Here is a 26237-nt window from a genome sequence, read left to right on the forward strand (position 1 = left end):
CTATGACTACAGACAGACTGAGCAGCTTAAACAACAGAAACTTATTTTCTCACAATTCTGGAGGCTACAAGTCTGAGATCTAAATGTCATCAGGGTTAATTTCCTCTGAGTCCTCTCCTTGGCCTGAGGATGGCCGCTCTCTTGCTGCCTCTTCATGTGGGCGTTCCTCTGTGTGCGCATGCCCCCGGTGTGCCCTGATCGCCTATTCTTACAAGGCACCAGCTGGATGGGATTGAGCCCACCTTAACGGCCTCATTTTAACTTAGTTACCTCTTTGAAGGGCCTATCTCCAAATACAGTCACATCCTGAGGTACTGAGTGTTAGGATTTCAACATATGAATTTTGGGAAAGATACAGTTCAAGCCATAACATAATATAAATAATATTTATATTATGGGTTTAAAGTATGGATCATATAAGATTGATTTTACATTTTATTTCCATTTGTTTTTTAATACTATATAACAACCCAATTTTACCATGCAACAGTTTAAAGTAATATACTAGCTCTAGTAGCTTTTTTATAGATTCCTTAAGATTTTCTGTATAGATTTTTTTGTGAATAAAAAGTTTTATTTTAGGCCAGGCGCGGTGGCTCACGCCTGTAATTCTAGCACTCTGGGAGGCCAAGGCGGGTGGATTGCTCGAGGTCAGGAGTTCGAGACCAGCCTCAGCAAGAGTGAGACCCTGTCTCTACTAAAAAATAGAAAGAAATTATCTGGCCAACTAAAATATATATACAGAAAAAAATTAGCTGGGCATGGTGGCGCATGCCTGTAGTCCCAGCTACTGGGGAGGCTGAGGCAGTAGGATCACTTAAGCCCAGGAGTTTGAGGTTGCTGTGATCTAGGCTGACGCCACGGCACTCACTCTAGCCCGGGCAACACAGCGAGACTCTGTCTCAAAAAAAAAAAAAAAAAAAAAGTTTTATTCTTCACTCCCCGTGTATTATTTTCCTTTTCTTGCTTTATTGTACTACTTAGGGCTTAATAGAGGTGGGGAGAAAATAATTCTTTCTTGCTTCAGATCTATAGGGTAAAGTATTCTGGCTTTCAACATTAGGTGTAATGTTAGCTCTAGAGTTTTTTGTTTTTTTGTTTTGTTTTGTTTTCTTTTTTAGTTAACAGTGACTTCATTTAAAATGACCATTGCAATAGGGAGAATGCCCCCAACCATAATACCTATAATTAAATGGTCAGGCAGAAAAGGTTTTTCTTTTACAGAGAGGAGGAAAGAAGGCTAGAAAAGAAAGACCTGGAGTAGGGAAGTAAGATGAGCAGGTGGCATGATTGAGCAGATAAGCAAGTTGAACATGATCGAGAGATAAAACTCTTACTTTGAGGTTTGGAAGGTTTGTAAAGGAGGAATTGCTCCATAGTCCAAAGTTTTCTTTTTTGTTTTGGGTGGGGTTCTTATTTTATTTTTCCAGATGCCTTTTATAAGTTTAAGAAGTTACCTTCAACACCAGGTTACTGAGGATTTTTGTCACATCACAAATATATTTTGAATCTTCCAAATCTGTTTTCTGATTCTGAGGTAATCGTGTATTTATTTTTTATCTTTAGTCTGTTAATATGGACACTAATTCTTAAATCTGGAGAAACAGGTGAATGCAGAGTCATAGCTACAATCTGCTCATTAGAACAGAAGCCCCTGAAATCATAAACTGGTAGGGTCACAAGTGTTGATGAACTCCTGAACACAGGCAGGATGGTGTGAGAATGAGAAACTCCTGAGGGCTGCAGTCCAATGGGCACCTCATACATTCATTGGTTTCTATCTCCAGGAACCTCACTAAAGTTTCCAAAGTAGAACCAAGGGAGAATCCCTCCTGGATTGGCAAAAGGTTGGAAAAAATAGCCATGGTGAAGTATGCCTAGGGCCTTCTCCATATCAAAGATCTATTCTTCAGGCGAAAAGACTTTATTAGAAACTTATCCCACCTGGAGGAAAGGCACGCTCCCCCTCTAGCCTTCTATAGCATTCCTGTCTCCTCTAAGGGGGAAAAATTTATACCACAGGGAAACACCTGTGGTGGTCACAGCATGGACACACAAGCTAACTAAAAGACTGAGAATGAATAACAAGATTATAAAACACTTCTCCCAACACCTTGTCACCGCACCAACAGGGCTTCAATAAAATAACAGAGTTACAGTGGAATGAGCTGCAGGCACAGATTTTCTCTGAAGGGCGGTAATTAGGGGATTCACAGTCAAAAGGGGAGACCAAAACAAGGACATTAGAGGAATCTAAAGCCTCTGAGACTTATAGCTGCTATAAATAATAAAACAGATGAACTCATACATAGATTAACATAAATCCTCACACTAATGGAATATTTACCTCAGTTTCTATTACCTAATACAACATGTGTAGTGAGCAATAAAAAATTTATAAAGAAGGCCACAAAGCAAGACAGACATCATCTCAAGAGACAACATAGGGGTCAGAACTAGACTCAGATTATGACACAGATGTTGAAATTATCAGACAGATAATTTAAAATAACTATAATTAATAAGGCATCTAACTAACTCCAGGTAAACTTTGCAGTGCTACTCCATCCACGTGCCTGTCCTCAGAGATCACAATTGGCACAAAAATAAGTAAAAATAGTAATGGCTCATAATCCATTGAATAAAATATAGATTGATATGGTATACCTTTGATTATGATCCTTATATAGTGTTCTGACCAAGAATGCTAACTTAAAGGTAATTGTGAGGAAAAAGTAGACAATCCCAAATGAAGGAACATTTCCTTAAGTAGCTATCCTATGTTCCTCAAAAATATCAATGTCATGATTGACAAAAAGACTGAAGAACTGCTTCAGATTATAAAAAACTAAAGGAACATGACAAGTAAGCCCCTTACCTGATCCTAGACTGCATCTTGTTCTGGAACGGAGGAATACTATAAATAAAGAAAACTTATTGATTCAAATGAACAAAAAAAGGAGCACAGACAAAACTAGATGCAGTTATTAATACCACTATTCATTTTCCTATCTCTGATGCCTGAACTGGGGCAAACTGTCCAACATGGAGAATCAGGGTAAAGGTTATTTCAGAGTTTTTCATAATATTCTTACAACTTCTCTGTAAGTTTTAACTTATTTCACAATATAAACTAATGTATCTCCAAGTAAAATGAAATTATAACAAATAAACCACGTACAGTATGCAATAATTTCAAATTATATTTTAAGTCATATTTAATATCAAACCAATGTGCTCATAATTTAATGAAAAAGTGCTATTTTAATTCAAAGCTTTGAGACCTTATTGGCCCTATATGCTAAAAGCCAGTATTCCCTAACACAAACTACCTACTTTATTTTTATTTTGAAATTTGTTTCTTTCTTTGGCAAGATTCCAGTTGATTCATATTCATGAAAAAATAAACCAATATTTCAAGAATATTAATAGATAATCATAGTAACAGCATTGTGTAAATATTAATAATCTTATTTAATTCTATACACTATGATTCATATCATTAACTCTCCATGTAAGAGAGATGAAGTTTCATTAACAAAAATATGTTCTTGGGACTGTATAGTAGAAAATGCCATTTTGCTAACTATATCTCTAGTAGCCAAAATTATTTTGGAAGGACCTAGCTATAAGTTTTTAGCTAATGCTAATGCTGGTAAGATTAGATAAAACAAACAAACAAATGAACACATAAACAAAAACATTCATCACTTCCAGATTCTTCCAGCTATATCTTTTAAAATGACTTCAGTTTTATTACTCTACAATGAGGGATTTTAACAGATCACCAGTAAGATTTGTTTTGCTTTTCATTTGAGATGACTTCTGCTGTATAGCAAAGTTTCTCAAAGTATGTAGTGCATCTAAATCACTAAGTTGATTGATTAAATGCACATTTTTTAACTTCACCAGAGACCCTCTGAGTCAAAGGCATAAAGAAGGCTTTATGGGAGTCTTTATTTTTAGCCAAATGCCCAAATGATTCTTACACAGTATATTATAAAGTCGGTTACCATTACTTAAGTACTTCTGATAAAAGGCTGAATCATGTCCTTCATAGTATATTTCAGAATGTTTTCTGGGACCTACATTGGAAACAGGTGTTTCCTGCCTACAGCAAAAAACAACGATTATAACACTAATGGTCTTAAGAGATAACTACTTAATAAGGTTATTCAGAAAATATTTAAGATGTTTTCCTTTGGGGAATTCTAAGGTATTAATCAAGTGCCTTATAAAATAATTTGTTGTAGGCCTTTTGGCTACAGAAGGTTTCAAATGACGTCAAACTTGAAATAAAAGAAAGGCAAATGACTTTCCTGGTTTTAATATGCATCCTTCCATGTGAAGAAACTACCACAGCTTTGCAGAGATCTTTGCGTCCTTTATCAGAAGCCTAGAGATGCAACTATATGCTGTGATTATAGAGAGCTTACAAAAGAACCAGACGTTCTGTTTTAATTTGGCCATCAACTGGTAAATTAAACTTTTTCTTTTGGGAGAAAAATTTACAGCCTCATGTGGATTTGGGATTATCTCCTTAAGTACATCTGATAAGTCATGCTTTGCCCAGGTGTGAAGAAAATTGTCCACATTTTAAGGTATGAATTTCAAATTTCTACTGGTAAAATGTTAGAATAGTCTGTTCCAAAACAAAAGTTTTAAAGCCTTGTAGATATTAAGGAAATTTAGAGCAACACCAAAAATGATTAAATTTAATGGCCAATTTCTTTACGCTTCTTTCTTTTTGTTCTTCTTTGTGTATTTCTCCAGACTGATCATTGGAATAGGCTAATAAATGTCATAAGAATTCTTTTGTCACTCCACTACACATTCTCTGAGTTCACCACATAAAGTTTATCCACACATGTCCATTGCCTGTATTTTTTGAGCTGCACTTAAAGTGTCCTTTCTGCAGGTCTTTGTCCTGGAAACTGCTTTTCATTTCGGTGTCAGCCTCCAGCTCACCCACATAGAAAACCTTTTCACCTGGTTAATCTCTAAGATGACACTTTTCTGTTACCTTAACACCTGTCACCATCTCAGTTTTATATTGTTTATTGATTTATTGTTCTTTATTGTCCGCCTCCTCCCAGTAAGAACAAGCTCCCATATCTTTATTTTTTTATCTCTTCTATATAGTTTGATGTCTGATACATACAGAACACTTTCTGTTAAAGAATAAATAAATAACTCTGCACCAGTAATTAATAATCTAGGGAAATATTTTGAACACTGAAAGAAGATATTTGATAGTATTAAAAAATAAATTATAGACAGCATAACATGATGAAAATAAAATCCAAAGTATTCAGTCAGAATTGGAAAGGTCTTTTGTCATGGTGCCCTCTCAAGATCCCTTTATAAACAAATCAATGACCAGGAAGCCCTCTTGATACTGTAGCTCTAGTATATATTGTGTGCATTCAAAGAACATGAAATTTTGCTAAATGATTCCTTTTTATTCCCATAGCAAATGAGGCATTTAGTATGTTAGGATTTCATGACCTCAAGATAATACAAACATTGAACAACAAATCCTTGTTTATATTACCTTGCTTATGACCACGGGAATAGAGAAAGTTCTTTGCCAGTGTTGGATCATTTAATACAAGAGTGTGTGAGTTCACGATTGTAATGAGAATTGTTATTTTGCACCTATGTAGAGTATTAGGAATAGTAACACACTCTAGAAACATGAGACTTTGGATTGTTTTTCTGAAAGCAAAGGATATGTCATGAAGCATGGCACCATAATAGTTTGATGCAAATGCCCATTCGATTGGGAAAATCTCTGTGTTTAGTCAAGTTATATCTATCTTTTAACAAGGTAAGTTTATGCCTATAGGATCAGGTGAAAGACTTACAGAGACTAATTTGACTTCATACATTACTCAACGAATTGCTTTATCTTAAAAAAAAGTAAAGAATAAGTTTTTAAGTAAATGCAGAAGTATTCAAGGTAGGTACATGACTCTTTTTCAGCTGAATGTTTCTGTATATCAATATGATTCTTGTTAGACTGTGTACATTAATTTTTTTCTTTTTCTTATTTTTGTGTATCTCCTCACCTTGACAGACTGTGAAGAGAAACGAGTATGGCCAATGTCACCTTGGTGACAGGATTCCTTCTTGTGGGGTTTTCTAATGTCCAGGAGCTGCAGATTTTATATGGTGTGCTCTTCCTAGCTATTTACCTGGCAGCCGTAATGAGTAACCTTCTCATCATCACTCTTATTACCCTAGACCTGCAACTGAAAACACCCATGTACTTCTTCCTGAAGAACTTGTCCTTGTTAGATGTCTTCCTTGTGTCTGTCCCAATCCCAAAATTCATTGTCAACAGCCTAATTAACAACAATTCCATTTCCATTCTAGGATGTGCCTTTCAGCTACTTTTAATGACTTCCTTCTCAGCAGGTGAGATATTTGTCCTTACTGCCATGTCCTATGACCGCTATGCAGCCGTCTGCTGTCCCCTGCACTATGAGGCCATCATGAGTGATGGTGCTTGTGTGCTGATGGCAAGTGCTTCCTGGTCCATCGGAGGACTCTTCGGAGCTGTGTACACAGCTGGCACATTTTCCATGCCTTTCTGTGGCTCCAGTGTGATCCCACAGTTTTTCTGTGATGTTCCTTCATTACTGAGGATTTCCTGCTCTCAAACGCTCATGGTAATTTATATAAGTATTGGCATTGGTACATGTTTAGGCATGTCGTGTTTCATCTGTATTGTGATCTCTTATGTTTATATTTTCTCCACTGTGCTGAAGATTCCTAGCACTAAAGGTCAGTCAAAAGCTTTTTCCACATGTCTCCCCCATCTCATTGTTTTTACTGTTTTTATCATAACTTCTTATTTTGTTTATCTCAAACCACCTTCAAATATACCATCTGTTATTGACAGGCTACTTTCTGTGATCTACATTGTGATACCTCCAATACTTAATCCTGTGATCTATAGTCTGAGGAACAATGACATGAAACGGGCTCTAATAAGGTTGGTGCGAAAAACAACTGGTCAAGAGGCTCACCTCATTTAGCATTTCTAAGTGTCTGTCAATGATGTAGTGCCTTACAGACCACAAGGAATTTTTCTTATTTTTAACTTTGGAATAACCTGACAGAAAAAAAGTAACACATTCATGTTTTGCCCTGAGGAAATAAATACTGAAGAGTCTAATTGACTGCTTCTAAGCTCAGACAATTGCAGTACATCAGGATAACACATAGATGTCATGGTACTCATTTGGCATTCTTCTATGATAAAGCATCTCTCCCTTTGTGGTATAGCTTTCTGAAAGAATCGGTTCTGTTTTTCATGATAAGTTTTTATTTTTGACCATTTAATAACTCATTTTCTCTATTTGAAAACACACAAAAATATTGAGGTGTTTGGATGGGTACAGTACCATGCATTTGAGCTACCGAGATAAAATTTACACCTTACTTCCCTGAGTGTCTGTCTAGTGAGTGCTAAGGCAGAACGATAGCAGGCAAAAACCACATAGTAGGCTAAGGCCATTCTGGGTGTGTGCCCAGATCCATAAACAGTCCCCAGGGGACACGTAACACAGAGACAAAATCCTGGAGGAAGACACACTTGAGCCGAGTTCTCAAAGACAAATCACGGTTACTCAGGTAAATAGTGTTTCCGGAAAGACACCCGGCAAAGTTCTGGAGCTCTAAGAACTGTGTGTGTCTGTGTGTCTGTCTACATGTCTGTAATACAGAAAGAAAACCTCTCCCTATGTGAAAAATAATGCTTTTAATATGAGTTTTAAAAGAAGCTTTGAAATGTGTTAAAATTATTGTAAAGTCACTGAGTTGTGACAGGCTTCCTTTGGTTTATCCACTAGTGTGTACAATGTAAGAGGTTTTCCAATATCTTCTATGAAATCTACCTAGAGATTCTATGTCTTATCAGATTCTATGTCTTCTCAATTTTACAATGAATTTGTTATGGTCTTAATTACCTAAGAAAAAAATACATAGGTTTCTAAAATTTTTCAATGATATTATGCTCTTTTTCAATCATGTTACCAATCTTTTGTTGTCACTTGAATTAATTAGATGGCCAGGTTTTATTTCTCAGTCACATGTGATCTTATTTACTTATGTCTCAAATATTTTCTGAAAATTATTTTGATTTTTGCCACAACAAAATCAGATTGTAAGAAAGTGTAAATAAAATAAAATTAAACTTTCATAGTATCTCTTACACATAAATTTTTTTACATTTTTCTGTGAGGGAAATCTACATTAGAAAAACTATTTGTATCAGGAAGAAGACTGCCCTGAGACAAATTTTATTACTTGAGAGACATTTTATCTGCATAAGTCGACCTGTATGCACCATACATTTCCTCCCCTTACCCTTCCATAACTTGTCAACACCATGCTCCAGGAGTGCAAAGCCTCTAATTCTTTCTGTATAAGCTTCAATCAATCCTGTGGCCCTTATTTGTCATATTTTGTGGGACTCTCCTGTGTATATACATAATTAAATGTTTTTTCTTATGCTAGTCTGTCTTGTGTCAATTTAATTTGTAGTACAGTCAAAGAACCTAGAAGGGTTGAGGAAAGCTATTTTCTATCTCATACAAACACATCAATGGTGATATACCTTAAATTAAAATTCAGTTGTCTAGAATAATTTGTAAGCTTGCAAGCAAGCGATTGGATATAAAAAATTTTCTAGAGTTCAGTTCTCTATATTAAATCATGGTATGTACTTTTACTCTTCTTCTAGTTCTGCCCTAGCCCAATCATCCTAAAACCACTAGGGGCATACCTGTAGTCCAGCAAAGTCAGGTTAATTGACCCATTGCAACAAGGGAGGCTGCAAATCACATGGATCATGGGATGTTTCATTAAACAAAGTAAAGACAGAGTTATTTTAGATTGGGGGATGGGTGAAGTTGAGGTGAAATTTAAAGGAAGGGGTGTTTTTATAGGCTGAAAGCAAAGCAAGTCTCCTTATAAAGGGTCAACATCAGATCTGGATACAAATGTTCTGTTTCCTCCGAAACAATAAAATTAAGATACATGAGGAATTTTGTGTCCAGAAACCTTTTATCTGAAGCTTTGATCCTGGGGTGGAAAGTGAGGTTGTATGTTTCTAACACAGTAAATTAGGTACTCCTGGAAAAGGCAAGATATTTCATTCTTATCCATATGATTTAAAACATAAAGTTTCTGATGTCTAAGATTTTAAAGAAGAAAGCTTCTCAGTAATAAAATAGTAATCACTCAAAGAAGGCAGACATTATGATGCTTTACAACTGCAACATGTCCTGGGTAGAATTGTTTCCTGTTATATTTATAACCGACTTTTTCTTTCCCTCCTATTTTAGTCTGATGAATAGCTAGGCAGATTTTAATTTTTCTTATTCAGAGCTAATTTGTAATTTCCAGTCACATCATGCTTTATATTACTTAATTATGTTTTTATTTAAGGTCAGTTGTTTAATTTTATTCTGTTACTTAGTTGTTTTAATGAGTTTTTCATAAATTTGTTGAACTGATTGAATATTTGTACTTGCTAAAAGCTCTCAGCAAGACAAAATATCTAGCTTAACATATGTAAAACCCAAAGAAATATCCCTTTCCCATTCTAGTAACTTTACATTTTAGTTGTTTAAATCAAATGATCAAAAATATTTAACACAAGATTATGTCTTTTTGAACTAGCCCTAAGTACTCAAGAGAGAGAGTCAATAGTTTACCTTCTCCCAGAAGATTCATCCATACATAAGCAATTACTGGATAGCAAATCACTTTCACTATGGAGCTCATTATGAAGAAGAGAAGTGGAGAAAATGCAAGACACCAAAAGGGCAACTGATATAATGAGGACAGGTCAGGATTAGCGTGAAAGGACAAAAGGAAATAGAGAAAGATTGAGATAAAGTTTCAAAGACTATGGAAGATGGAGTTAATAGAAGAGCAATAAATGTTAACAGAAAGAAGCATGCCATTACATAATAAGATAACCAAAGGAAAAAAAGAAAAGAGATAAGAGGGAATGATTAAAGTAAAGATACAGTATTTTTAGATAATGAAAATCATGTAATAAAAAAGTGAGGAAAGGTAAAGTCAAGAGACAGAATTTGCAGAGTTTATGGAGTTTATAGCAGAAAATTTCAACTGGGTAAGTGAAAAGGCTTATTATGTACTTGACATGTTCTATTCAATGCTTGATTAATGGGTACCTTTGTGATCACAAATTTGTGCCTTGTGATAGATCCACTATGGCATTCAGTCAATACCGAAAATCCCCTGAGATTCTGAAATGAATTAAATGTAGTTATTTTTGATAAAGTATTGCATATTTCTATGAAAAAACATGTTATATTATCTAAAACTGAAAACTTTCCAAATATAAGAAACTAAAATGATTTATACTCAGTCAGTAAATTGTTAAAGACTCAATCTATTTATTTTTAAAAGATTAACTTGTTAATTAGTTCAAAATATTTAAAGACAATTTATTTAAACCCAATAAATAAAACTATTTCTCTGATTTTTTTTAACTCTTTTAAGTCATATGCATAGAGTACCCTTTAGGCCATCTGAGAAGTAATACTAAAAACACTCAAATATAGAGCAATATATATAGGTTTTTAAATATGGGTCATAATCATCACATGCTTCAAGTAAATATTAGGTCACGGTATCTGACAAAGTCAGCATTACAGTTGAAAGTAAAATAAGAAAATGTCATTTTGTAATATGGTATTTGATATTCTATTGATTTTTCTAATTTTTAGTCACCAGAAGTGATTTTTAAATTTTGAATCTGGAAAATGATTAATGTAACTATTTTAGTCACATGACTCATAAAAGTTAAGATAGAATCACTTCATACTAGTAGATTTCGGAAATAGCTTTGACCAGTGATTTCTGTTTGAATATAAATTAAAATATAAAATTTTAAATATGCCAATCAGATAACATATGGACATATAAAAATGTCTCTGAGAGTAGCAAGTTCAAAGTGCTGTGGCTCTAGAGTCAGACCTCTGCATTGATAGTCATGCTTCACTTTGGACAACTTCTTTAGCTTCTCTGTCTTTCAGTTTTCTCATTTGTAAAGCTAGTAAGATAAAAATAAAAGCAGGCTAATAGGTTTTATAAAGACCATGTTAGCTAGTAAACTTGTGACTGGCAAGTTAGCAACTATATGTTAGCTACTGTTGGCTGTTCTTATGAGTTTACATTTACATCAGTGTTCCTTGACCACCTTGTTAAAAAAGAACAACTGGACAATAGCAAAAGGCATTAACAATTGACATTGGTACCTGAACTAGAAAATAGTTGTTACATATATTGGTTGGCCATGAATGATACAGATATCAGAACATATTAGCTTTAGGAAATTTGTAAAATCTATTACTTAGCATTTATTGCCAAGGAGCATCTTTTCTCTTTTTCTTTTTCTTTTTTTTTTTTTTTGTATTTCTTACTGTTCTCTCTCACTGACTTTCCTTCTTCATTAGGATAGTTAATTCATAATCTAGTCTCTTTACTACTGTACAAGAGGAAAAAAATCTTTTCCTTCTACTCATTTTAGGTTCACTAGCTGGGACCCTCAGAACTAGCTCTACAAGACAGATTAACAAGAGAAAAACAAAAGTTTTTTAACAAGTGCATCACACAGGTACATGGGAGAACTTAAGGTTGAGTAACTCAAAGGGATGATTAGAACTTGGGGACTTATGTAACATTTTAACAACAACAACAACAAAAAAAAAACCATGAACTTTGAGCTCTCAGGGGTGGCAGATTGTGGAAGGGCAAATATATTGGGAAACCAATGGAAGATAAGGGTTACTTTAGCAAGGTTTGCTATGTAGATTCCTCTGGTTCCTCCTCTGGACTGATGAGAGTCCAGAGTTATCATTGGTGATGAGGAAACACCCCTTCCCTCCTGGTAGAGAGGGGTGACCAGAGAGTTTTTCTTGTGTCTACATTTTCTTTTCCAGTTACCTTTAGTTCAAAATCATCTTTATGCCAGAGGAGCACATTCTGAGGTGGCACACTCTGGATCCCTAATTACCCAACCAAGCAGCTCTTTAAACACTCATGTCACTTTCCTGACCTTCAGGTTTTTTATTTTTCAAAATGAGAAAGATGTTAGATCTTTGCTCCCTGAATATTGTCTCCAGCCAGTAACATCTGGAAGCTTGTGTGAAGTGCAGAATCACAGGCCCCACCTTCGGAGATTGAACCAGAACCTGCTTGTTGACAATACTCTGAGGTGATTTTTGTGTCCAGCAGACCTTCAGAAGTGCTTCGTGGAAGCTCCTTCTGCCATCAATAAGGTAAACCAAATGTATGTACCCATTTACTTTGTAGACCCATTTTGTAGTCTAAATGTGCTGTTGGTACTGGATGCAAGTAATAAATTTGAGATTTATGGGGGAAATGATGCTTTCTGTTGGTGAGTGCAAGAGTGTGATACATGAGGATAGAGAGGGAACATTCCTATTCATAAGGGAATTCCTAGAGTGAAGCTGCCAAAGCCCTCTATGTCTTTGTTCAAAAATCTGTTTCTCAGATGTAAGTTCTAGTCACTTGCATGTTTGACAGTAATATTTGATGTTCTAGTTTATAGACTATGTTCACAAAAGTAGTGTTTAGAAGTTATGAAAATTTAAAAAAAATAGTTTCAAAATGATTTTCTGTTCTTAGCCTGTTTTCAGTGTATTCACTTTCAAATGAACATCAGGATTCAGGATGCAGGAAGCAGTTCCCTTAATGTGCATTGTTCAATATGAAAATATATATTTTCGGTGAGAAGAATGTATCATATTAATAAGTTCAAACACTAAAAGTCAACCTGCCATTTGATCCAGCAATCCCCTTTGGGTATTTACCCAAAGGAAAAGAAGTCATTTTATGACAAAGACACCTGCACTAGAATGTTTATAGCAGCACAATTCACAATTGCAAAGATGTAGAATCAACCCAAGTACCATCAATTCATGAGTGGATTAACAAAGTGCGGTATATGTATGTCATGGAATACCACTCAGCCATGAAGAAGGATTACTTAATGGCTTTTGCAACAATTTGGATAGAATTAGAGACCATTATTCTAAGTGATGTATCTAAAGAATGGAAAAACAAACACCACGTGTACTCACTATTAAATTGGAACTAACTGATGAGTGCACATGTACACAGAGGGAAGTAAATCTCAAAGAAAATCAAGCAGGGGGGAAGGGAGAGGAGGGGGTGAGCGAAAACCTACCTAACAGGTACAATGAACATTATCTGGGTGATGGGCACACATTTAACCCTGAAAAAAGCAATCTATGTAACCCAAAACATTAGTATACCCATAATACTTTGAAATACAAAAATAAAATAAAATAAATAAAAACATGAAATAATCAAGACAAAAATCATTTTGAAACTGTCTTTTTAAAAGTCTCATTGTTGACTTCTGAACATCATTTTTGAAGATGAATTTTATAAATTAGAAGATCAGTTTAGAAACTGTGTGAAGCATGAATTTGACTAGAACCTAGGCTTGGGAGGCCGATTTCTAAACAAAGACAAAAATCACATGTTTTCATTCAAGGGCCACACAGAGTCTAGTTAAGGCAGAATGAATTGAGACAACCTGAAATGATCAGCCCTTTGTGAGTTTAGATGTAATTTACAACTGAGCTCGGGCATGGCTCATAAGAGGATGATGAAGGCAGAGAGGGTCTTGGAGGTGAAGGGTAACTATCAGTGCGATTTTTGCAAAACCACTAAAATTCTTTGACATTAGTTTTCCAAACTGTTAATTGGTTATAATAATACATGTATCATTAAAATAACTGATATTAACTATGCCTAGCTTCAAGCACAGAACAACCAATCAACAAATGTTAGGCCATCTCTGAGCATCTCTAAACATCTCTGAACTTCTCTGAAAATCTGCGTTCAGTTGTTGGTGCTCCTTGGTGAATTCATTTCTTTTTAATCTTTCTAGGACTTTGTGATTGGGTCAAAGGGCTCAGTGGGAGGCCTCTGTTTCCTGGCTTAAGTCCACAATGGATATAGACAATGAAACACTACTCCAGGACTTTCTCTTGCTGGGCTTTCCTGGGTCCCAGGCCCTTCAACTCTCTCTCTTCATGCTTTTTCTGGTAATGTACGTCCTCACAGTTGGCGGTAATATGGCTATCTTGATGTTGGTGAGTACCTCCCACCAGTTACATACGCCCATGTACTTCTTTCTGAGCAACCTGTCTTTCCTAGAGATTTGGTATACCACAGCTGCGGTCCCCAAAGCCCTGGCCATCCTACTGGGGAGAAGTCAGACCATATCATTTACAAGCTGTCTTTTGCAGATGTACCTTGTTTTCTCCTTAGGCTGCACAGAGTACTTCCTCTTGGCAGCCATGGCTTATGACCGCTATCTTGCTATCTGCTATCCTCTACGCTATGGGACAATCATGAGCAGCCTGCTGGCTGCACAGCTGGCCTTGGGCTCCTGGGTCTGTGGTTTCCTGCTCATTGCAGTGCCAACAGCCCTTATCAGTGGCCTGTCCTTCTGTGGCGCCCGTGCCATCAACCACTTCTTCTGTGACATTGCACCTTGGATCGCCCTGGCCTGCATCAGCACACAGGCAATAGAGCTCGTGGCCTTTGTGATTGCTTTTGTGGTCATCCTGAGTTCATGCCTCATCACTCTGGTCTCCTACGTGTACATTATCAGCACCATCCTCAGGATCCCATCTGCCAGTGGCAGGAGCAAAGCCTTCTCTACGTGCTCCTCTCACCTCACTGTGGTGCTCATCTGGTATGGGTCCACGATTTTTCTTCACATCCGCACCTCCATCACAGATGCCTTGGATCTGACCAAAGCTGTCCATGTCCTGAACACCGTGGTGACTCCAGTTCTAAACCCCTTCATCTATACACTCCGTAACAAGGAAGTAAGAGAAAGTCTGCTGAAGAAATGGAAGGGAAAATAAATCTCCTTCTACGTAAGAGAAGTCCTGTAAATGGTCTCCACATCTATGCAGAAGTTTCAAGCAAGAATATGGAGGAACAGGACAAATCTTTCTTGATACTCAGAGAAAGAGAAGAAAAACCAAAACACAAACAGGACAAAAAACTGAGTAGACTTACTCTACATCTTATATGATAGAAATGGGAATTTTTATCTAAGCAAACTGGATTCTTTTAAGCAAAAAAAAAAAAAATGTACATTGAATTAGATTTGCTCTTGAGTTCCTTTCATAAAATTAGGGGTGAATGTACAGTGAGAAGGGTGCTTTTATAAATAAACTCTAAACTGTTTCTTGTAAAAGATTTTTTAAACACTTAAGTAAAAAATTTTGAGAATTATAATTGTGAAACATGGGATATGGGAAATATGCAAAGGTTAAATGAATGAAAACATAACTGAAATCAGAGAATGTGATTATTGTAACATAGTATTTTTTGATAATATACTGTAAAATAGATATGTTATATATATGGAATTGGAAGTTGATAATGTCAATGTGCCACATTTCTTTCACAAGGATAGTAAACAAAGCAATCCAAAAAGTGTATGATGAAAAGTAGATTTTAAAAAAGATTGAAATGCTGTCATTTGTAGAAACATGGATAGAATTGGAGGACATTATGTTAAATGAAATAAACCAGGCACAGAAAGACAAATATTGCACATTCTCACTCATGTGTGTGAGCTAAAAAGATTGATCTCGTGGAGGTAGCGAATAGAATGGCATTTACCAGAGGCTGGGAAGGGTAGGGGGGAGGAGGGATGAAGAGGGGTTGGTTAGTGGGTGCAAATGTACAGTTAGCTAGAAGGAATAAACTTTAGTATTGGATAGCACAGTAGACAATGGCAGCTAAAAATAATTTTTGTATATTTCAAAACAGCTAGAAGAAAAGATATGGAATGTTCCCAACACAAAGAGATGATAAATGCTTGAGATGATGGATATCCTAAACACCCTGATTTAATCATTACACAATATGCCTGTAGTAAATATCACATGTATCCCATAAATATGTACAACTATTATGCATTAAAATAAAAAAGTAGATAAATGGGACTACAGGAAAGTTTAAATAAAGCAATAGAAGTCCCTTGTACAACAGTGTATTGACCTTAGAAAAGGAAAATACTAATGGATTCTGACTATTAGCAGGTCAGCAAGGATAGAACATCCAATGGTTTCAGGGGGAAAATAGCCATAAGAGAAAGTAATCATAGTAGCTATTTGGTTTTCCTCTAAAGGACTGCATCCCTTATGGAGCAAAATTATTTCCTTCTCAACCATCAGTACATGAAAGATTCATTTCCCTCCCTCTGTTCCTTTTTCTATGGCTGTGGGTTAGAAGCAGAAAACGGGGGGTCTAGCAGGCTGCAGATATATTCTGTTTGTCCTCCTTATATTTATATTAGCTCACACATGTACAAAGTGGGCTGCTTCTCACAGAAGACATGCTTAAGGGGCTGGGTAGCAGCTACCCCATGGACCCCATATTTTTTTGTATTATTTGAAACCTCTCCTGGTTTCAAAAGTGAAGTGAGGTAGGATAGAACAAAAAAACCTGTATGTTTGAAGGGAATAGAATAAGATGATTCATTGTGAGAGTGATTCATATTAATTTTCAAAAGGTATGTCTGTGTTGAAAGTTTACCTCTTAAGGTACCATAATGAAATGCTGCATACTTGGTCTGTTTCCCTTATTTATTCACTGTGAGCATGAGTTTCCTATCTATGGAATTTCTATGTGTACTTTTTGTAGATTTCTAAAAATCAAAATTTCTAATAAAAGTCAGAGTTCTACCCTCTGAGGACAAATATCATTCCTGCTTCCATAGGTCAGCCCCCAACTTTCAAAACCCCAAAAGCAGTTGCCACTACCAATCTCAGTGAAAGTTAGCTTCAACACCTCTTCTTACTTCTGGAACTTACCTCATTAAACTGAAGACAAGAAAGGAGTCTTCTGCTTTTAAAGTGAACGAATCAGTTTGACATGAAATAGTATCTCAGATTTAAGTGAAGGAAATAACTGAGAATGAACAGAATGCATTCATAAACATACTCCATTTAAGCATAATTTGCACAATGAATTGTCCAGGAAATATACCTGACTGCTAGACATTTGATTCCATTTTCTTTCTCCTTTTTAGCCTATAATTTATGAAAAAAAATAAATTTTTGTACATAAAGTATATTATTTTCAGGATTATCTCCCAGTGATAAATTACTGCAAGTGGAAATGGAAAGTCAATGCTAAAGGATTTTTGAGTCCTAGTCCATTGTGTGAAACTTGCTTTTAAGGAAACGATATTGGCCAGGTGTGGTGGCTCATGCCTGTAATTCCAGCACTCTTGGAGGCTGAGGCAAGAGGATCACTTGAGGCCAGGAATTCAAGACCAGCCTGGACAATACAGTGAGACTCTGTCCTTACAAAAAATTTTAAAAAATTATCCAGGCATGGTGGCCTGCACCCGTAGTCACAGCAACTTTGGAGGCTGAGCCCAGGCATTTGAGGTTTCAGTGAGCTATGATTGGGCCACTGCACTCCAGTCTGGGAGATAGAGTGAGACCTTGTCTCTCAAAAAAAAAAAAAATTGAAGCAATAAAGAAATAACAAGATGAAAAAAGATGTAAAAGAATGTAAAATGTTATAAAAATAGAATACAATATAGTTCATCTTAAAAGTTAAATAGTTAATAATCAAGAAAATGTAAATTAATAGAAAAATGAGAAGCCATTTTACGTTTATCTGATTGGAAAAAAAATCTGATAATGCCAAATGTCAATGAGAATGTAGGAAAACAGGTAAAAGTGAAAGGTGGTATGTATGTATACACCCATCCCCTCCCCCACCCACATCTGCCCGACACCTGATCAATGTTATTTCTAAATGTGCTCTTAGGTGATGATCAGTGAAACCAATTTGATGGTGAGTACATGTGCTGCTTATTTTTCCATTCTTGGGATACTCCACTTAGTAGAATGGGTTCCAACTCTTTCCAGGAAAATACAAGAGGTGCTATATCACCATCGTTTCTTATAGCTGAGTAGTACTCCATGGTACACATATACCACATTTTATTAATCCACTCATGTATTGATGGGGATGGACACGTTAGAAACTCTGACTCCGGAGGGTGGGGGGGCAAGGGCAATATACATAACCTAAACTTTTGTACCCCCACAATATGCTTAAATAAGAATAAAAGAAATAAAATAAAATAAAGAAAAGATAGAGAGAAAACGGAAATAAACTCTCAGAAGCTTTGCTGGGAAAAAAAAAAAGGTGATAAAGCTCTTTGGAGAATAATTTGATAACATCTTTTAAGTACACATACTCCATGACCTAATTCTGCTCTAGTTAAATGCCTCAAAGGGACTTTTGCTTATGTATGCAATCATATCTTGCATTATTATTTATAATATCAAAAAATTAGAAATTATTTACATAAATGTTGGTATATATGTGGATAAATCTTGAACCATGCATAAAATAGAGTACTCTAGAAGTTAAATTAACTAAAAGTATATTTCCCATTCAACTAATATTTGCTAAGCATCTACTACATGACAGGCACTGTTTATGTGCTCAGGATACATTACTGAATAAGACAGAAAAAAATTGCTCCTTTTACATTTTAATGGGCAAAGGCAAAATATATTAATAATAAACAAAAGGAATGAGTTACCTAATAATTTGTTCAAAGTTGATAAGCACAATGGAACAGATTAATCACCAAAAATAGATTTTAAAGTCATACATTTGAGTTGACAGAAGATTCAAGAAGCAAAACAGAAAACTAAGGCATGAAACTATAAGAATTCTAGAGGAAAATGTTGGAAAAACTCTTACAACCATTGGCCTAGGCAAAGAATTTATGAGGAAGACACCAAAGGCAATCACAGCAATAACAAAAATAAATAAATAGAACCTGATCAAATTAAAAAGCTTCTGCAGAACCAAGGAAACTATCACGAGAGCAAACAGACAACATACAGAATGGGAGAAAATATTCACATGTTACACATCTGATAAAAGGCTGATAACTAGAATCTACATAGAACTCAAGAAAATCAGCAAGAAAAAAATCAAACAATCCTATCAAAAACCGGGCAAAGAACATGAACAGCAATTTTTAAAAAGAAGATAGACTAATGACCAAGAAACATATGAAAAAATGCTCAACATCTCTAATCAGGGAAATGCAAATCAACACCACAATGAGATATCACTTCTCTCCAATGAGAATGGCCTTTATCAAAAACTCCCAAAACAATAAATGTTGAGGTGGATGCAGAGAGATAGGAACTCCTACACTGCTGGTGGGACTGCAAACTAGTACAACCTCTGTGGAAAGCAATATGGAGATACCTCAAAGAGAAACAAGTAGGACTACCATTTGATCCAGCAATCCCATTACTGGGCATCTACCCAAAAGAACAAAAGACATTCTATAAAAAAGATATCTACACTAGAATGTTTATAGCAGCACAATTCACAATTGCAAAAAAGGGGAAATGACCCAAGTGTCCATCAATACATGAGTGGATTAATAAAATGTGGTATATGTATACCATGGAATTCTACTCAGCCACAAAAAACAATGGTGATCTAGCATTGCATTATCCTGGATAGAGCTGGAGCCCATTCTACTATGTCAAGTATCCCAGGAATGGAAAAACAAGCACCACATGTACTCACCATCAAATTGGTAGTAACTGATCAACACTTTAGTGCACATATAGTAGTAACATTCATAGGGTGTCAGGCAGGTGGAAGGGGGAGGAGGGGATAGGTATATTCACAGCTAATGGGTGCAGTGAACACCCTCTGGGGGATGGACATGCTTAAAGCTCTGACTCGGTTGGGGCAAAGGCAATATATGTAACCTAAACATTTGTACCCCTGTAATATGCTGAAATAAAAAAAATAATACTCTATGGTATTTCAAGGTCCATATAAATGCAGTAAATATAAAAATATGACTGACTATGCACAAGAGTCATGACATGGTGGTTATCTCTGAGGAGAGGGAGAAGGAAATGGGATTTGGGGAATACAAATTACTTCACCTGTAACTTTTATTTTTTTGACAAAAAAAATCTAAAGTAAATTAAAAAATATGTAAAAGTAAATACAGAATCTGATCAATTCAGTAGAAGACAAAAGAGGAAAAACAAAATTAGTGAAGTTTTAGCTAAAATGAAGAATTTAACCCAGGATGCAGCAAAGAAAAATAAAGAGGAGTAATTGTGAAAGAGCAGTTAAATGAAACATGAAGCTCTTCCAGAAGTGGAGAATATACATGGTATATATATTTTATATATGTATATGTATAATATATAACATATAATTTTATTTTTTGATGAAAAATCTTCTAAAAAAATGTTTTACCTCTTTTTCCAGCCATGAAAGCAGTCATTTTCTCAAGGAGTCCTTGTTATTTTCAGTGAGAAATAGTATTTGAGACAAAGATCTGGACATTGGGTGGGTTCATTGCTCCCGGGGATATCTTTGTTTCTTGACATTTTCTGCAGACAGAGTCAAGGAGTACGCATGTATTTAAACACATATGCACACACATGCAGTTATAAATAATACATGCATACGCATGTGCACATACACCTTCACATATACATATTTTAGAAATCATGAGTTTGAAATCTTCAATTACATCCTCATATAATTCTCCTCTTGTCTTCCACAATTCCATTTCGTATGTTCCTTCCTCTTCAATGAGAATGCTGACTCTCAACAACATCAACACATTCATGTATTTGGTCTATTTTTACAGTGTGTATGAAACAGAATCAGCATTGCTTCATCTAAACCATTAAAAAATAAACTTACTTTTTCTAAACTAGCATTCCCTAGTTCCAAGTGAATTTTGTGTGGGCCACAAAAGATTAAGCTCTGCTATGCCAACCTTTGTGACAGATGAATAGATGGATAGACCATAAAAGGTAGCTTTGTAATTGTTTCCTTTTATATAGTTCAGGTAATTGAGTTCTGTTTCTTTTATCCTTGGATGAGTTTCTTTCCATTGTGTCTGCCTTTTCAGTGTGTAGAAAATATGTGGCATGTCTTTGATTAGAAAACATAGTCTTGGGTCTTGAATCTGTTCTCTGTCTTTTTTTTTTTATTTCAGCTCATCATGGGGGTACAAAAGCTCAGGTTATATATATTGCCCATGTCCCGTCCATCCCCCTGAGTAAGAGCCTCAAGCGTGTCCATCCCCCAGTGCGCCTGGTACTCACCATGTAGTCAAACTTCCAGTTTGCACCGGGAGATTCTGCAGAAGAAATTAATGTCCTCATCTCCATAAATGCTACAGCCTCTGTTCTAGTGGCCTTCTAATTCCTGGTCTATAAAAAACCTGAACAGTGCAAGGCGCACCGTCTAGGGGATGGACATGCTTGAAGCTCTGATTCTGGGGAGGGGGGGAAGGGCAATATACATAACCTAAACTTTTGTATCCCCATAATTGCTGAAATAAAAATAAAAAAGAAAAGAAAAGAAATATAATACAAGAAAACAACAACAACAACAACAAAATAAACGTACTAAAAGTAGTTCAGGATTTTTTAGCAATCCCCCCATATTTCACCCACTCATAACATTATATGAGATCAAGCATTATTTTCATTATTTACCTGGATTTGTTTTTTTATTCTTTCTTCTTTTTCCCCCTTCAGTGTGTATATGATATTCATTTGCAGTACACTAGTGTTTATTTGTTTTAGTTTGCTTTCAATTTTAGTACTTCCATGCTTTTCATCTTTGTAGGTTTTGCTTCATGTTTTGAACATGTAGAATATTAACATGCTTCCAAGTCAAAAATGTGCAAGAAGATACATTCCAAGAAGGGATATTCTCTCCTTTATACATTTTGCTTTATCACCACTCTTCACTCATTGTAAGTAATCTACCATATTATTTTTTTTACTACTATTTTCTGTGTTTCTTTTTGTAGACATTGCAGATATGTTTTCTTTTTTTTATATGTAAGAGGTAGTGTACTATATTTATTTTAGCACTTTGCTTTTTCACTTAGCAATTTTTCCTGGAAACACTGTTTAGGGATCTACCACATTCTTTTTTCAGATTTACATAATGTTTCCATCATGCAGATGTGCAATAGTTCATTCAATCAATCTTCTCTGCCTGAATATTAAAGGTGGTTTCTAAAATTTAGCAATTATAAATAGTGCTGCAATGAATAACTTTGTACATGTTTTCTGTACTGTTGGAGGTGTATTTTCAAGTTAGAAAAAATTATTGGATTGATGCACAGGTAGTTTGTTAGATAGATCCCAAATTTCCAGTATAGGGTGGCACCATTTGCATTCCTATCAGTAATGTGTAAGAATGCCTGTTCTCCCATATTCTCATTAACAGAATGTGTCGTGAAGGTTTGAATTTTTGCAAGTCTCACAAGTGAGAAATGGTATATTTTGGCAATTTTAATTTTCATTTATTTTATTGTCATGAGGTTCAGCGTTAAAAATATACCTAATAACTATATTCACATATTATCCTATGAAATGCTGCAAAATCGCTTGCCCATTTTCCACAGGAACTTTCTTTAGTCAATTTTTAACAGTTTTGTATATTAAGGATGTTAACCTTTTATCTATATGTTGCGAATATTTTTTGCTCAGTTAATTCATTGTCTTTTGACTTTGCTCATGGTGTTTTCCACATATATATGTATGTGTGTGGTATATACATATATATATATTTTTTTTTTTTTTGAGACAGTGTATCACTCTGTTGTCCAGGCTGGAGTGCAGTGGCATCATCATACCTCACTACAACTTCAAAGTCTTGGGTTTAAGTGATCCTTCTGCCTAAGCCTCCTGGGTAGCTGGAACTACAGGCACAAATCACCACATCCAGCTATTTTAATAAAAGAAAAAATTTTAGAAACTGGGATCTCACTAAGTTGCCCAGGCTAGTCTTGAACTCCTGGCCTCAAGCAATCCTCCCCACTTTGTCTCCCAAAATGCTAAGATTATAGGTATGAGCCACTGTGTCTAGTATTTTTTTCATTTTCATTTTATGTGGTTAAATGTATTAAATTATTCTTCTATCACATATGGATTTTAAGTCTTGGTTAGAAGGCCATTCCCTACTCTTAGATTATTAGAAAAAATTCATTTTTTCTTCTAGTATTTGTATTTGTATCATTTCAATTTTACATTTAGATCTCAGAGCCATTTTTTTTTCTTTTAATGGCATGAGGAAAGAATCTGATTCTATTTTTGGCAAATAACTATACAGTTATTCTGTGTATATATTTAAAAGATTACCTTTGTCCCAGTAATTTGCAATACTGATTTTATCACATGTTAAATTTCTATATGTAGTAGGATCTAATTCTAGGTTTGTCTTCCATCTCCTTCTGTCTCCCTTCCCTTTCCCTGTTCTCTCCTCTTCTTTCACATATTCACCATTTTATTATAGTCTTTCAGTATTTTTAATAATTGGTGCAGAAAATCCTCTCTCATAACCCTTCCTGCTCAGTGTTTTCCTACTTAATCTTATGTGTTTACTTTTTCATGAAAAATTTAGGATCATTTATCTAGCTTGACTAAAAAGCTCATTGGAATTTTCATTGGTATTATATTAAATTTGTAAAATAACTTTAAAACTGACCACTTTATGAGACTTCCTAACTTTGAACATTGACTATTTTTCATTTGTTCTATTTTCAATTAAAATTTGTTACTAAGATCGTTGTAGTTTCATAGGTAGTTGTAAGAAAAAAACACCAAGAGCATCTGTGTATGCTTTACCCAGTTTCTCACAATGGTAACATTTTGCAAAACTGTAGTACAATATTACAAACCCCTTATTGACATTGATAAAATCCACAACCTCGTTTATATTTCCCCAGATTTAGGTGTACTCATTTGTGTATTTAGTTCTATGTAATATTATCACATGTTCCACTTTGTGAATCCACCACCACAGCTAAGACAATGAATAGTTCCATCATCACAAGGATTTCTTGTCTTGCCCTTTTATAACCACAGCCACTGCCTTTATCTCTGGCAACCAGTCATTTGTTTTCCTTTTCTAAAATTTGTAGTATTTCAACAATGTTTTATAAGTAGATTATATAACTTCTAATATTTTAGTATTAACTGTTTTTACTCAGCATAATTTCTTTGAGATTATCTAAATTGCTATGTATATCTATAGTTTGTTCCTTTTTATTTCTGTGTACCATGCTCTGTATGTTTCACAATGTGTTTAAACATTCATTTGTTGAAGGACTTCTGAGCTGCTTCCATTTTTTGAATATTATGAATAAAGCTGCTGTGAGCATTCATGTACAGGTTTGTGTGTTATGTCTTCGTTCCTCTGGGATTAATGCCCAAGAGTGGAATTGTTGGGTTGCATAATAATTGCATGTTGAGTTTTATAAGAACTTTCTTAACTGTTTTCCAGAGTGCCTGTACCATTTAAATTCCCACTAGCAATGTAAGAGTAACCCAGTTTTCTTTTATATCCCACTTAAAAAGAAGTAGTCATAGTGATAGGTGTGTAGTAATATCCCATTGTAGTTTAAATTTGCATTTCTCTACTAGCTAATCGTGTTGAGCATATTCTCATGTGCTTATTTGCCACCTATATATCCTCATTGGTGACATATCTATCCATAGGTTTTGCCCATTTTCAAATTGGATTGTTTGCTGTAATTTTTTCTGTAGATTCTTTGGGATTTTCTACGTAGACAACAATGTCATCTGCAACTAGGAATGGTTTTATTTCTTCCTTTCTAATCTGTATGCCTTTTATTTATTTTCCTTCCATTGTTGTAGTAGCTAGAACTTCCTGTACTTGCTGAATGGTGAAAGTGGGCATTGTTGCTTTGCGCACTGTTATGCGGAGCAGCATTTAGTCTTTGTTAACTGTGACATCACCTACAGATTTTTTGTGGATGGTCTTTAACAAGTTAAGATAATTCTCCTCTATTTCTTATTTGTTGAAAATTTTTATTATGAATAGGACTTGGCTTTTAACAAGTGATTTTTCTGCATCTTTTGCCTGCTAGCAAGGTAGATTGTACTGATTTTCAAATATTGAACCAAATTTGCAGACTTAGAATAAATTTCCTTGGTTATGGTATATAATACTTTATATTGTTAAATTTGTTTTCATAACATTTTCTTAAGGATTTTATACATTTTTTGAGAAATTGGTCCATTTTTTCTAAGTTGTTAATTTTATGAGCATAAAGTTGATTGTATTATCTTTCAATAGCTAAGGCATCTGTAGTAATATACTCCATTGGTAGGGGAGGGTAATCTCAGGCCTGTGGGGATAAAGAAACTTCTGTGAGCTCTTATTGTGCTTACTATGGCAGAATCCTATTTGCCAGTGGTCCTTAGCTACTTTGGTGTCTCCTGGTGGCGAGGGAAACAAGACTTCCCAGAAAGATTACTTCTGGTAAAGTCCCTCTGGCTGGCGCTGCTCATCAATCAGAGTATGTTTAGATGGAGGAGGGAGGCCTCAGGCCTGACAGGGAAGTGCAGTACTTCCCTTGACTTCTAATTGCAAGTAAGACTTCTCATAGATCCTTTGCCGTTGCTGCTATGTCAATGTAGTATGCAGTCCTGGTATACCATGGAGTATTACTCAGCTATAAGAAATAATGGTGATATAGAATCTCTGTTGTTCTCCTGGAGCGAGTTGGAACCTATTCTACTAAGTGAAGTACCCCAAGAATGGAAAAATAAGCACCACACGTACTCACCAGCAAATTGGCTTCCCTGATCATCACCTAAGTGGACATTTGGGAATAACACCAATTGGATGTCAGACAGATGTGGGGGGATGGGGGGATGTGTGTATACCTACATGATGAGTGTGTTGCACACCGTCTGGCAAATGGACATGCTTGAAGCTCTGACTCGGGGCCGGGGGGCAGTGCGGGGGCATGGGCAATATACATAACCTAAACTTTTGTACCCCCATAATAAGCTGAAATTAAAAAAAAATGTAGTATGGTTTGCAAGACTCTCATTACACCTGGAGGAGGACAAGCCTACCTGGGCTGTGTTCTATTGCTGGCAGGCTGGTCATTGGAAAATACTGGGTCTGTTTCCCCTTCTTGTGTGAGGGGGCTAGACACCCTACCACTGTGTTATTAGTCCAGTCCTGGGTTCCCAAACAAGGTTGTCTTCTTTCTATCACATTTCAGTGTTCTTCTTTAG

At 35.5% G+C, this 26237-nt stretch overlaps 2 protein-coding genes across 2 annotated transcripts; both read left to right on the forward strand.

Moving 5' to 3' along the window:
* Positions 1-1430: 1430 nt before the first annotated feature.
* On the forward strand, positions 1431-7183 carry LOC123648968 (olfactory receptor 14A2). The gene is made up of 2 exons (XM_045566902.1): positions 1431-1537; positions 6080-7183. Exon 2 carries the CDS (start codon positions 6099-6101, stop codon positions 7041-7043), a length of 945 nt encoding a protein of 314 aa, XP_045422858.1. The 5' UTR covers positions 1431-1537; positions 6080-6098; the 3' UTR covers positions 7044-7183.
* A 6827-nt stretch (positions 7184-14010) lies between these two features.
* On the forward strand, positions 14011-14990 carry LOC123648969 (olfactory receptor 6F1). Its single transcript, XM_045566903.1, has one exon. The coding sequence runs from the start codon at positions 14052-14054 to the stop codon at positions 14976-14978; it is 927 nt and encodes a 308-aa protein (XP_045422859.1). The 5' UTR covers positions 14011-14051; the 3' UTR covers positions 14979-14990.
* Positions 14991-26237: the final 11247 nt, after the last annotated feature.

Source organism: Lemur catta, chromosome 13 (genome assembly GCF_020740605.2).
Source record: "Lemur catta isolate mLemCat1 chromosome 13, mLemCat1.pri, whole genome shotgun sequence".
NCBI lineage: Eukaryota > Metazoa > Chordata > Mammalia > Primates > Lemuridae > Lemur > Lemur catta.